At 47.5% G+C, this 12,691-nt stretch overlaps 1 protein-coding gene across 2 annotated transcripts in view; it reads left to right on the top strand.

The window, feature by feature from the left end:
- LOC124041849 (zinc finger SWIM domain-containing protein 5-like) overlaps positions 1 to 12,448 on the top strand; it is a 49,919-nt gene extending 37,471 nt beyond the window's left edge. Inside the window, exons 5-13 of one of the 2 annotated variants that reach the window (XM_046359917.1) lie at positions 1,673 to 1,798; positions 2,111 to 2,287; positions 2,685 to 2,831; positions 3,015 to 3,152; positions 4,374 to 4,631; positions 5,301 to 5,436; positions 6,495 to 6,652; positions 6,822 to 6,985; positions 7,132 to 12,448. In XM_046359917.1, the coding sequence (XP_046215873.1) occupies positions 1,673 to 1,798; positions 2,111 to 2,287; positions 2,685 to 2,831; positions 3,015 to 3,152; positions 4,374 to 4,631; positions 5,301 to 5,436; positions 6,495 to 6,652; positions 6,822 to 6,985; positions 7,132 to 8,076 (2,249 nt within the window). In that variant the 3' untranslated portion in view covers positions 8,077 to 12,448. Of the gene's footprint in view, positions 1 to 1,672; positions 1,850 to 2,110; positions 2,288 to 2,684; positions 2,832 to 3,014; positions 3,153 to 4,373; positions 4,632 to 5,300; positions 5,437 to 6,494; positions 6,653 to 6,821; positions 6,986 to 7,131 lie in introns of both variants that reach the window. The other variant, XM_046359916.1, reaches the window with a different exon arrangement.
- Positions 12,449 to 12,691: the final 243 nt, after the last annotated feature.

The following is a 12,691-nucleotide window of genomic DNA, read 5'->3' as shown; positions in this document are numbered from 1 at the left end:
AGTCAATGTGGAGACTATATACAGGGGGTACCTGTACAGTCAATGTGGAGACTATATACAGGGGGTACCGGTACAGTCAATGTGGAGACTATATACAGGGGGTACCGGTACAGTCTATGTGGAGACTATATACAGGGGGTACCTGTACAGTCAATGTGGAGACTATATACTGGGGGTACATGTACAGTCAATGTGGAGACTATATACAGGGGGTACCTGTACAGTCAATGTGGAGACTATATACAGGGGGTACCTGTACAGTCAATGTGGAGACTATATACAGGGGGTACCGGTACAGTCTATGTGGAGACTATATACAGGGGGTACCTGTACAGTCAATGTGGAGACTATATACTGGGGGTACCTGTACAGTCAATGTGGAGACTATATACAGGGGGTACCAGTACAGAGTTAATGTGTGGGGGCAACGGTTAGTCGAGGTAATATGAGGTAACACTGTTGATTGTGAGTTGCTATTAGATTGTATGTTGTGGATTATAATGCATTGCAGAAGGCTATAAATGCATACATAATGCATTATGAAGAGGGTATTGATAGGAAGTGTTTCTGACCAACTGTCTCATTGCTGCTTGGATGTTATTGATTTGGTTCAGTTGAAAAAAAATATGTCCTTGTCCAAAGCAGTGTATGTCGTTCACAGTTGGTCAATCGTTTAGGTAGCAGGTAGTAAAGGTACATCTGAAAAACCTTTCGGCTCAAAGAGCAATTCCAAATGGAATGTGGCCTCACCACTTCAGTCAGCACAGCTATGTAACTGTTATCTAACTGGAAAGCCACCATGATACGCGTGGTGTGAGGGATCTCTCTCGCCCCATGCATACTGCCATAGCAGTGGATCAGTCAGTGCTGGAGCCAGTGGGTGTGATTGTGCAGCAGTCCAGCAGTGCATACATTAGGGTCAGGCACTCACCTCTATTGGGATTGCATGAAATGGGCCCGGGATCAATGGGGTTTTCAACCTCCCCGGTATTGATCGGAGCATTTAAAAGGGGTCGATGACTGCAGATCCTGAGGAGGTTCATTGGAGAGCAACAGCAGAGCAGCGAGAGGTTTGCTGTGCCTCTCTCCCTCTTCAGGGACACACAACAGAACAGCAGAACCCTGGCTCAGGGGTAATGTTTAGTTACCGGGGAGCGACAGGACAGGGCTCACTGATTGGCTAGGACTGCCACAGGATGATCACCAAAGCGGCCAATCAAATGTGCTATTGTTGGGGGGGGGGGGGTGCTTTAAAGCAACCGTGCTGCACTCCCGTAGGCTGTTAGTACCAGAAGCTGTCCGTGTGGTCAGCAGTGAGCTAACAAAGTGCTCTGAAATGAGGGTTTAAAAGGTAGTGAGAAGCAGGGGGTGAATACTGGTCATTTGTTACCTTTATGATAGGAAGGGATGTGAGGGGTAAACTAGTTCAGTTCCCTGAGTCTTTACTACTAAGGATCTGTCTAATGTCCCAGTGCCTTTGTTTTAAAGATGTGACTTTGATACAGTCCAACCCGGACCACAACATACACGGTTAACTTTTATGACCCGTTCACAATATTACCATAGAAGGACATGATCTTTCTATGGACCCTCTCCTCCACACCTAAATAGTCAAACGTTATTGGTTATTCCACCCATTGACCTTTACCCCTGGACCTTTATCCTTCCCCAGGTGCCCTGTGGGTGTGCATCGTGCTGAACCCGCACTGTAAGAGCGAGGAGAAGAGCGGCTGGCTGAAGCAGCTGAAGAAGTGGGGCGACATGGACATCTGTCCCCTGGAGGACGGCAACTACGGCAGTGAGTTGCCCAACATTACCAACGCTCTGCCACAGAGCAACTTCGCCCAGGGTCAGTCGCAGTCTGGAGTCACATACATATAGAATACACATGTATATGTTATATACACACACTGGGCCTGTAAAATGTTATTTCCCAAACCATGATTCTGATACAGTGGTGAAAGTTGACTGTAGTTATCGTAGTAATCCTGAGTATATTGTACTCAAAGTACTCATCGATAGATCTCCATTGCTGAGTGATACTATACAGTATGTCCAACGGGCTGAGGTCTAACTTCCCCTTCTGTCCCTCCCTGTGTGTCCCCTCCAGACTCCCTGGCCCGGCCCAGACGGACAGTGTTCACGCGGGCCATGGAGGCCTGTGATCTCCACTGGCAGGACAGCCACCTGCAGAGGATCATCAGCTGTGACTACTACATGTCCCCAGCCTACCAGAGAGAGGGAGAGAGTCTGCTCTTCAACCCCCAGGGCCTGCCTCTATGGCTAGGTGAGAATGAAATGGCCTGCTCAGTACACACTCTCAGCACTAGATATTATATTAATTCAAGATGATATCGGGAGGCCATCTCAGTATATTTATTAACACCACGTACACAGACGCATATACGGACGCACGCACACACGCTGGCCCAGCTCCTGGCAGGAGTTAAAGCCATGATGCTGGTGTGTTTTCCTATCTGTAACACCACCACATTATTTGTGTCATAAGCCTCCTTTAATTCCACTTCCACTGAACCCTGGAGCTGGAGTAAACATCTTCTGGGGGAAGATTTGTCCTCATTCTGCACAACTTAATCCCGGATAGAGGGAGTGGGTGTCTTCTGTTGAGGCTGCCGGCATGGGTGTGGTGTTGCTGAGCCACTGTCATGTGACTTGTGTCGTAGATCACGTCCCCACAGCGTGTGCGCGGGTCGATGCCCTGCGTTCCCATGGTTACCCCCGCGAGGCGCTGCGGTTGGGCGTGGCCATCATCAACACCCTCCGGCTGCAGCAGCACCGCCAGCTGGACATCTACAAGCACCAGAAGAAAGGTAGCGCCCCCTGTCTGCCTGGAGGCAGTTCACTGTTCTCATTAGTAGGGCCCAGTGTTTTTCCTGGTTATGTGACCTGATGAGGGAAAAACTCTGAGCCCTACGTAACAGAACGAATACGTTCAATTGTTTAATACAGTGTTTGATCTTGTTGTAACCCTGCTGTGTTCCTGTGTGTGTCAGAGCTGCTTCAGAGGGGGACAACCAGCACAACTAACCTGGAGGGCTGGGTGGGACACCCCCTGGATCCCATCGGCTGTCTCTTCACCACCCTCACTGAGACCTGCCGGGTGGAGGACGACAACGCTATGGACACTGGAGGTACGTACGCATCTGGCCATGCCCTGTCTAGGCAACATTTACAGTCCTCGTCAATCAAACTGGTAAAAATGAGGTCATTCCAACAACCACCGCTGATCAAGGCCGTCCCCTGGCAAAGTCACCCATATAGAACAGTCCCATACAATTTGGTAGAGGCCACGGCAACTAGCACCGATATCACTCTTTCACTCTTAACATGACTAAAATCAATCACCATTTGCATCCCATACGTCCAACAGCCCAGCCAAACACAGATCAGGAATTTGGTACCGCCTATACTTACAAACCTACAGGGAGGCATTGTGTGCCGAAACAATACTGGCGAGTGGTATGGTGAGGGGGCGAGAGAGAGAGAGACAGAGAGAGAGGGTGTGTTAGAGAGACACAGAGAGAGAGGGAGAGTGTGTGTGGATTATAATTTATAGGGTCATCCTCACAGTCCTTTGTTTGACTCTGGTGAGCAGCTGGAAACATCTGGTAGGGGGCAGGGTTTGACTTGAATTCTGACCAATCAGGGGTCTTTCCACATCAGAACCAACAGCAGCAGCTGCAGCTGGTCAGAAGAGCCAGAGTCATAACAGTGGAAAGAGGAAAACATGGAGGCTATCATGGTTACAGTATGAGAACTAACCCGGGCAGTAAAGGGATTCCACATGGTTAAATCCACCTTGGAGCTGATCTCACACATGCCAAAAAGCCTAGAGGCCCAACGCTTACATCCAATGGACGTTCCATTGGAGAAGAGATGTTGTTTGATCCAGCGGCACGATTGGAGAATCCTGAACCCCCCCCCCCGTAATAAACAGGATTGTTGTAGAGAGGGAGGAATAATTTGCTAGGGGGATTTAAGTGTGAGCCTCCCGTGGGTTGGGTCTGAGTCCTTATCAGCAGATGTTAGTGTTTTTCCGGGACCTCAGGGACACTTCTCTCTCTCTGGTGCTGCCTGGCATCCACAGCTGCCTGTGTGGGAGACTGGGAGCTAGAGAGAGAGGCTCCTGTCTGTGTCAGCTGCTCTCCATAACCAGCACCTTTCAGCCCCACCCCCAATAAAAATAAACTAGGCAGCCATTTTGGATTATTGTTAGCATCTAGCAATATCTCATAATCCTGCTCGACCGCCATTGCAAACCGTTTGAATAAAGGTTTAATAAGGTTTAATAAAATGGAATGGAATCTCACTTCCATGACCATCCCTGTAAACTAAAAACCTCTCTTCATCAGACTCTGGAGAGCACAAGCCCCCGGTATACCACCACGTGCCTGTGTGGGGTTGCCCAGATGGTGGGGAGTCCTACCTGGCGCTGGCCCTGGAGGTGGCCCTGATGGGCATGGGACAGCAGAGGGTGATGCCTGAAGGCCTCTATGCCCAGGACAAGGTGTGTCGGAATGAGGAGCAGATCGTGGCCAAGCTGCAGGAGATGGAGCTGGATGATCTGCTGGTCCAGACACTGAGGAAACAGGCTATCCTCCTACTGGAAGGTATGAAGACTAGTTTCATTTTATTATTGTCCTCTGCTCATCTCATTTCATCCTCTATCCCCTTTCTGTTCCCTTCAATCGCCCCCCCTCTTTGTCTCACTTATCCTCCCTCACTCTCCTGTTCTCTTCTTTCACCTTCCGTCTCCCTCTCTCTATCTGCCCTGCTTGCTGCCTCCCCTTCTCCCTTCCCCTTTTCCTCTCACCCTATCTCTTTAGCTCTCCCATCCCTCTCTCCCACCTCTCTCCCTTCCACAGATCCTGCCTCGCAACACTCGGCTGAAAATGGATCTCAACCCTGGCCTTTACCATGTCTATCCCCTTCCGTCCCTTTCCCCATGGTAGCTATGCTATAGCCCACCCCCATCTTGGGCTTTGGGGAACGTTAGCTGTGTAACCCTAGAGCAGACATCTGTCTCGCTGCTAGGGACGAGAGATTTGGTTAATGCCCAATGGGCAGTGAGTGTGTGGTTTCCGGTTTGCTCTCGCCCCCATCAGGTTGAGAGAGGTATATATTGCTGTTACTTTGAGGCTTGGTTTGTTGAAACCGGTAGACTTTGACTATTCACCAAGGAATGGAGCCAAATCAGAAAGGGAAGATTCCCTGTTCCGGTGTGTGTATGGAGCTGGACAATTCTGATGTATCGTGTCTGTCCGCCCGTCTCTGTTCAGGAGGTCCCTTCAGTGGCCTTGGTGATGTCATCCACAGGGAGAGTGTTCCCATGCACACCTTTGCCAAGTACCTGTTCTCAGCCTTGCTGCCCCACGACGCAGACCTGGCCTACAAACTAGCATTGAAGGCCATGAGGTGAGATCCCATAAAACCTTCTAGCATGTATTCCAAAAACAGAACATATGAATCCTGAAGGTTGAACGTACTGTAAGTTGTAAAATAATATTGAATTGAATATCATTTTACAACATTCAGGCTTTTATCACATTTTATGATCAAAATGGTGTGATCCTCCTATCTTGCTGCAACAGTGTGTGTCTGAGAAAAGGCTCTATTTGTACCTTGTTTTGAAGGATGAATCCCTATGACTGCATAATCCCCATTTGCCTTGCAGAGTCATTATCCCACTGAGGCTCCTCAGGGTCCCGGCTAATACACAATCAATAACACGGCTCGGAGCTGCACACACACGGTGCACATGTAGACTTCGTGAGCGGAGAACTAATGCAGCTATACAGCCTTGAGATTGGATGAGCCAGCGTTAATCGGAGGATGATACCTATAATCATGCTGTAGACCAGGGATGGGCAACTGTGACGAGGGTGGGGGCCACAACAAAACTGAAGTCGTCATGGGGGCGGGGGATGCAGTGCTTCGCGGGTACCCACATCCATACACACACGTGCAGTCAGAGCCAGCTCTAGCCTTTTGGGGGGCATCAATTGAAACGTTGATAGCTGGCTAGCCTCATTTATTCAATAATAACAAACAAAAAAATGCAATCTGGCATGGGCTAATTAATGACTGTCAGTGACTGAGATAGCAAGAGAAAAACTGCTGATGCACAATCCAATTGTGTATTCTACTATTCTAACTCAGCGGTAAGTTGAGACTCTGACTGAGTTCAGTCACGGTTGATCCGTGGGCCTACGAAAGGGGTGGGGTTGATCCGTGGGCCTACGAAAGGGGTGGGGTTGATCCGTGGGCCTACGAAAGGGGTGGGGTTGATCCGTGGGCCTACGAAAGGGGTGGGGTTGATCCGTGGGCCTACGAAAGGGGTGGGGTTGATCCGTGGGCCTACGAAAGGGGTGCGGGCCACCAGTTGCCCATTTTGAATAGAAAACATTTTCTTACTAGTCATAACTCATCTAATCACTGTCTCTCTTCTCTCGTTGTCTGTCTGTACCCTCTAGGCTCCCTGTGTTAGAGTCGATGGCGCCCTCGGGAGACTTGGGTCACCCCCACCATGGCATCAGCATCGTGCCCAGCCGATATCCCCGCTGGTTCACCCTGGGCCACCTGGAGTCTCAGCAGTGTGAACTGGCCTCTACCATGCTCACCGCAGCCAAAGGTCAGCTCTACTTACATAAACACAGACACACCCCATCAGCCGAAACGCACAACCACACCACTATCAGAGAAACACCCCTATGCCCTTCTCCACCACTACAGAACACCACATACAAACTGTTGGATTAGAAATGTTTTTGAACCTAATGTTGTGTTGTTTGTACCTCCAGGAGATATGTTGAGATTGCGGACGGTGCTGGAGGCCATCCAGAAGAACATCCACTCCTCCTCCCTCATCTTCAAACTGGCCCAGGATGCCTTCAAGATCGCCACTCCGGCTGACAACCCCCCAGACATCACCCTGCTCAATGTAGCTCTGGAGCTGGGCTTGCAGGTACTGAGGGATAGCTAGTAGGGTCTGGGGTGTGGGGCGTGGGGGGGGTGCATGTGCGCAGGGATGTCTTGGATGAAATGTGCTGGTGGGTACGTGTTGAATTGCTGTGCGGTCTGCCTTTTCTAACATGCTCTCTCTCTCTGCAGGTGATGAGGATGACCCTCTCCACTCTGAACTGGAGACGCAGGGAGATGGTGCGCTGGCTGGTCACCTGTGCTACAGAGGTGGGTCTGCGAGCGCTGGTGAGCATCCTCCAGAGCTGGTACACCCTGTTCACTCCCACTGAGGCCACCAGCATCGTAGCAGCCACCGTCATGTCCCACAACACCATCCTGCGCCTCAGCCTGGACTACCCCCAGAGAGAGGAGCTGGCAAGCTGCGCCCGGACCCTGGCCCTGCAGTGTTCCATGAAGGACCCCCAGAACTGTGCCCTCTCGGCCCTCACGCTCTGCGAGAAGGACCACATCGCCTTCGAGACGGCCTACCAGATCGTCATCGACGCCGCCTCCACAGGCATGACGTACTCTCAGCTGTTCACCATCGCCCGCTACATGGAGCACCGCGGCTACCCACTCCGAGCCTTCAAGCTGGCCTCACTGGCCATGACCCACCTCAACCTGGCTTACAACCAGGACACCCACCCGGCCATTAACGACGTGCTCTGGGCCTGCGCCCTGTCCCACTCGCTGGGCAAGAATGAGCTGGCTGCCATCATCCCCCTGGTGGTGAAGAGCGTGCACTGCGCCACCGTGCTCTCGGACATCCTGCGTCGCTGCACCATGACGGCCCCGGGCCTGGCCGGTATCCCCGGGCGACGGAACTCTGGGAAGCTCATGTCCACGGACAAGGCTCCGCTCCGGCAGCTGCTGGACGCCACTATCAGCGCCTACATCAACACAACCCACTCCCGGCTCACTCACATCAGCCCCAGACACTACGGAGAGTTCATAGAGTTCCTCAGTAAGGCCAGAGAAACCTTCCTACTGGCCCAGGATGGACACATCCAGTTTGCCCAGTTTATAGACAACCTCAAACAGATCTACAAGGGCAAGAAGAAACTCATGATGTTGGTACGGGAACGCTTCGGCTGAACCCCAACAGGACGGGCAATATAGGATCTACTTTTAGCACTACTTACTCATTTATTTAAGTTTTCATACATTTTCTCTTTTGTTGTCATTCTTGTGGCAAATTCTATGTCTGTTTTTGTTTATATCTTTTGATTTTCTCGTGAGCAGCAACCACTGTTTGTTTTTAGTATGAAAAAGATTGTGATGATGATGATAAAATCGTTGAGGTGGCACATAATGAAAAACCAAATGATTTACGGGGTGTTTTGAGCCAGGGAATGTCTGCTGTCTGCTGTGGGGAGTTACTAGTGGGGTTTGAAGGAGAGAGAACTTGTCATTCCAAAAACCAGAGATGTGGACTTGAGTCACGGGACTTGGGACTGTTGTACTACTCTAGTCACACATTTTGCGACTTGAGACTTGACAAAAAGAAAAAATACTTGCCACTCGACTTCGACTGGAACGTCTATGACTCGTGACTTAACTTGGACTTCAACCGTATGACTCGAGAGACTAGATTTGTCATCTCACCCACTATGTTAGGCTCTCTGTCCTTTATATCGGAGTGCTGCAGGTTCTGTGTCTTGACCAATCAGATTCACGGAAATCACAGGTTGCGCAGGCCGGGCACAAAGCACTTCCTCTAGCAAAGCTCGCGCCGCTCCGCTGTCCTCCGATATTTATTTAGCAAACGTGACAACGCATCACTCCTGACATACACAAACAAGAACTCTTGACAGGAATGTTGCTGCAGCCTACACCTAAACTGTATGGGATGAAAATGAGCCTGATCAACTAGGCTACTGATAACAAGCGCAGCTGCATCGGCTACAGCCAATGTGCCCTCTACCCCTTTGCCCTCTGGCCAGGGTAAACAAAGTGGTTAAGTTATGTAGCCTATGTATAGCCTGCTTATTTATGTTAAAAGAAAATGTGAATGTGATCAAATTTGGTTTAGGCTCTATTCAAACTTGGGTTGGCTGGCTAGGCTACCTTGACAGTTTTCAATCCAAAATGATTACCTGAAATGAATCAAACACAATACTGATGACATAAATATACTGCTTGAGTTACTTTTGAATTACAGTTGCTTAGGCCTATACGATGCAAACCTGCATAAAGCAAGCTCAGCCCTGTGAGTTCTAGTGTCCAATCGCAGTGGTTGTGTCTGTGTAAAGGAACGTTGTCAAATCGAATTAATATTAACAAGTACAAGGTTGCTGCAGTTTGACAGGGTTTTCATCCTCCCTAGGGCCAGGTGTTTTTCCAGAAATGTTCAAACCCTGTGGCCTGTTTAGAACATATCTGTATACCTAGGTGGCAGGTAGCCTAGTGGTTAAGGAGCGTTGGGCCATAAACTGAAAGGTCATTGGTTTGAATCCCTGAGCTGACTAGGTGAAAAATCTGTTGATGTGCCCTTCAACAAGGCACTTAACCCTAATTGCTCTGTATAAGATGGTCTGCTAAATGACAGAAATGGTCCCACTTCCATATGAATACCCTTTTTACAAGTACTAATGAATCACTTTCAGCCACTGTCAGGGTCCTGATTTATACCTGGTTAGATGACCAGATTAGGAAAAACTCCAAGCCCCAGGGAAAATAATCTGCCCCACCACTCTGGGACCTGTGGTGCGCCTCTGCATCAGGGCCTAATAGGTCACCAACATCATTGCATGTGGGTCCAATCTCACTGATGCAGTTGCAATGAAATTGGGATAAACCACTTAATAATTGATTAAAAGACTCAAAACCCAAAATTAGGGACCTGAGCTGTGGAACTTGCCCATTATTATTTGTGACTTGACTCTTAAGGTTAAGAGACTTGACTCTAAGGTTAAGACTTGAGACTTGCTTAGGACTTGTGACTTGGTCCCATCTCTGCCAGAAACACTTAATCACAGTGTTAACTTACTGTCATACCTCGATCGTATTCCAAGGACCAGCTTTAAACTTTCCCTGTTAAAAGGCCTCGTTTCAAGGCACTATGTTTGGAGGAGGTGGAATGTGTATCCCATGGCTCAGTGCCCTAAGTCTAAATCTACCAGATTCATCAGGCACATACAGAGTCCTCAGACTTGACCAAGCCTCTCACCCTCCCCCACATGTATTCTCCTCCTTCCTTGGGTGTAGCCTGATCGATTTGTCTGGTATCTTGTGTTATTTCTAGCGAAGGTACCTTTCAAAAAGAGCGAAGCGTACAGAGAGAGCGAGAGGGAGAGCCGTGTTGCTTCAGATTGGTATTAGATCATGGCGAGATTGATTGACTGGCCTTGTTGCCTGAGAACGATACTGCCACCGTGGATCTTAGACTGTGAGGTGGAGTGCCTGGTGTTGTCGGGATTTGGGGTTGTAACATACATGTTGAAATACCATTGGTGAAAAACATCCTGTATCTTTCATAGCAAAGTGTGTATGAACGCGTACCTTTCAACAACATGCGTTGGTGTAGACAGTTGGTGTTTAGTATTCCACATACAACCTTAACTATACGTGTCAACCTCTCAGACCCTGTGGGAAAGTGTTTTTGATATGGCAGTGACCGCTTGACATTTAGCAGTAGTACTATTGTTATACAAGCAATTGACACATTTCATGTACTCAACACCATTCTGTCTGCTTGAGCAATTATTTATCGATCATTCAAATAATCTGTGTGTGAATGAATACTATTAATACAGACATAGACAGCATATAATTATATTTAATATACAAAAATAGGAATATTAGACAGAAGACACATTTTGAGACTATGAAAGCCGTTCCATGTCAGCTTCCACATTCCATTGTTGCCACCTCTACCAAGCTCGGCAGGTGGTCTGGGGCCGCAGATGCACTGTCTGTCTGGAGCTGGGGTTGGAAGTAATATGGTCAAGAAAGGATGAGGAAAAACAAAATAAAAGAGACGAGATGCTAAACTCAGTTCTCAGGGAATCACTTCAAGAAACAAAAACAAAAAAGTAGTAGCATAAAGCATTTAAGATATTGTAAATATAAAAGTGTCAATTCAGAAAATTGTAAAGTTATAATTATTTATGATAACTGTATGTTTTAGTTTTTTGGGATACTTGAATTTGTTGTGGGCTGGGAATGTGATGACAGTAAGACTAAAAGACTTCAAGACATTTCTCAGGTGCTCCTGTGTACATTTTTCAGAATTTTTGTTTCAATGTTTTATTTGTATGTTTGGTTTAGTTTTTGCAACGTGTTTTCTAAGAGGAAGCACGTCATTTCTAAATTTGGGGGGAAAAGAAGGCATACCATTGTGTACAGAAAGCAACCTGACTATGCAGAAACCACTTGATGGTTTGGTCCCCTTCTCCGGAGTCACCCAGACGAATGTCTGAGGGGGGCTAGCCACTATCCTCGAGGGGACAGACAAGGCACGACACGGCATGTTTGTATTTGTACCGAGCCTGCACATGCTGCAATTTGGGACAGACTTTGCCTTTGACCGATCAATGTACGATGACTTTCTTTGGACTTAAGCCTTTAGTGTCTTCTCACAGTACCTGTGTCAGGGCCTGACACGGCAATGAGAGTTTAGGGAGAACAACAGTCCAAAAGAAATGAAAATAAAAACCCTGCATGCCCTACACCAAGGAAGGAACTGGCAGATAATATGAATGGGTGTCTGTGTGCCCCCCCCCCCCCCCCAACATCCTCTTATATTTCTTCATGATTTTAAGCCTATTGAGCAGTCGAGTTATTCTGCTCCATCCTTGCTTCCATTTCTGGTCTTAATTCCTTTTTAAAATATATTTTTCTCTCGCTTTTGCAGCATCCTGTTTTTTCATTCACTAGCTACCACACTACTTGAACCTGAGAGGACAGGAGAGGACAAAACAAGCATTTGTTTTTCAAATGTGATGGAGATGCTTGCATTTTTACAGACTATTGCAGGTTAATGTAAAGCTGCCTGTTTATATACACACTTCAAACAACAAGCATTTTCCTATCGCTGAAGTAGTTGGTCCTACGGCATTGCAAAAAAAAATAAGAAAAAAAATGGAGAAAAAACTCCTCTGGCTTAATTTCTTTCTTTCCCATACTCGTTGTCTATATGTGTTAACTGTACCAGTGTTTTCACCTGTCCCTAGAATTTAGAAGGAAATAATAATCGCTGGTAGAGCTTGTTCGCTAGTTCATCTACTGTTTGATTTTGATTTAAGGGAAAGTGTTTGTTGCCTCTTTGTGCTACTGATTTATATAAAAGGTATCCAGTATTTGTTGCCACAAAAGTATAGTTCATCAACACTTTTTGTTTGTGCAACCTCTTGAGCAAATGTCTTTCAAACAAAAATGTATGACTATTTATGTAACGCTACTACCATTTTATATCATTTGTGTTGGAATCTCAGTGCTTTTCTATGAATAAAGTGTGAAACACGTATATTGACTCCTGCTCTGTTGAGAACTGGCTTCTCTTAGATGTTGCTCAATTAGTATATCAATAATGCATAAGAAGGGATCACTTCAGGTAGGTTATCCAATTAGTAATGCCACGCATGTAGTTTACCAGACTTCACAACAACACTGTTCTGAGAAGGGATCAGATACAATTATCACTGTTTATGTGTCGCTCTGATTTCTCTAAGACACTTTCTCAGCTCATTGCAATTCTCAATCGTTAGGG

This window comes from Oncorhynchus gorbuscha, linkage group LG08 (assembly GCF_021184085.1).
Source record: "Oncorhynchus gorbuscha isolate QuinsamMale2020 ecotype Even-year linkage group LG08, OgorEven_v1.0, whole genome shotgun sequence".
Lineage (NCBI taxonomy): Eukaryota > Metazoa > Chordata > Actinopteri > Salmoniformes > Salmonidae > Oncorhynchus > Oncorhynchus gorbuscha.
This window is presented reverse-complemented; position numbering and strand designations above follow the sequence as displayed.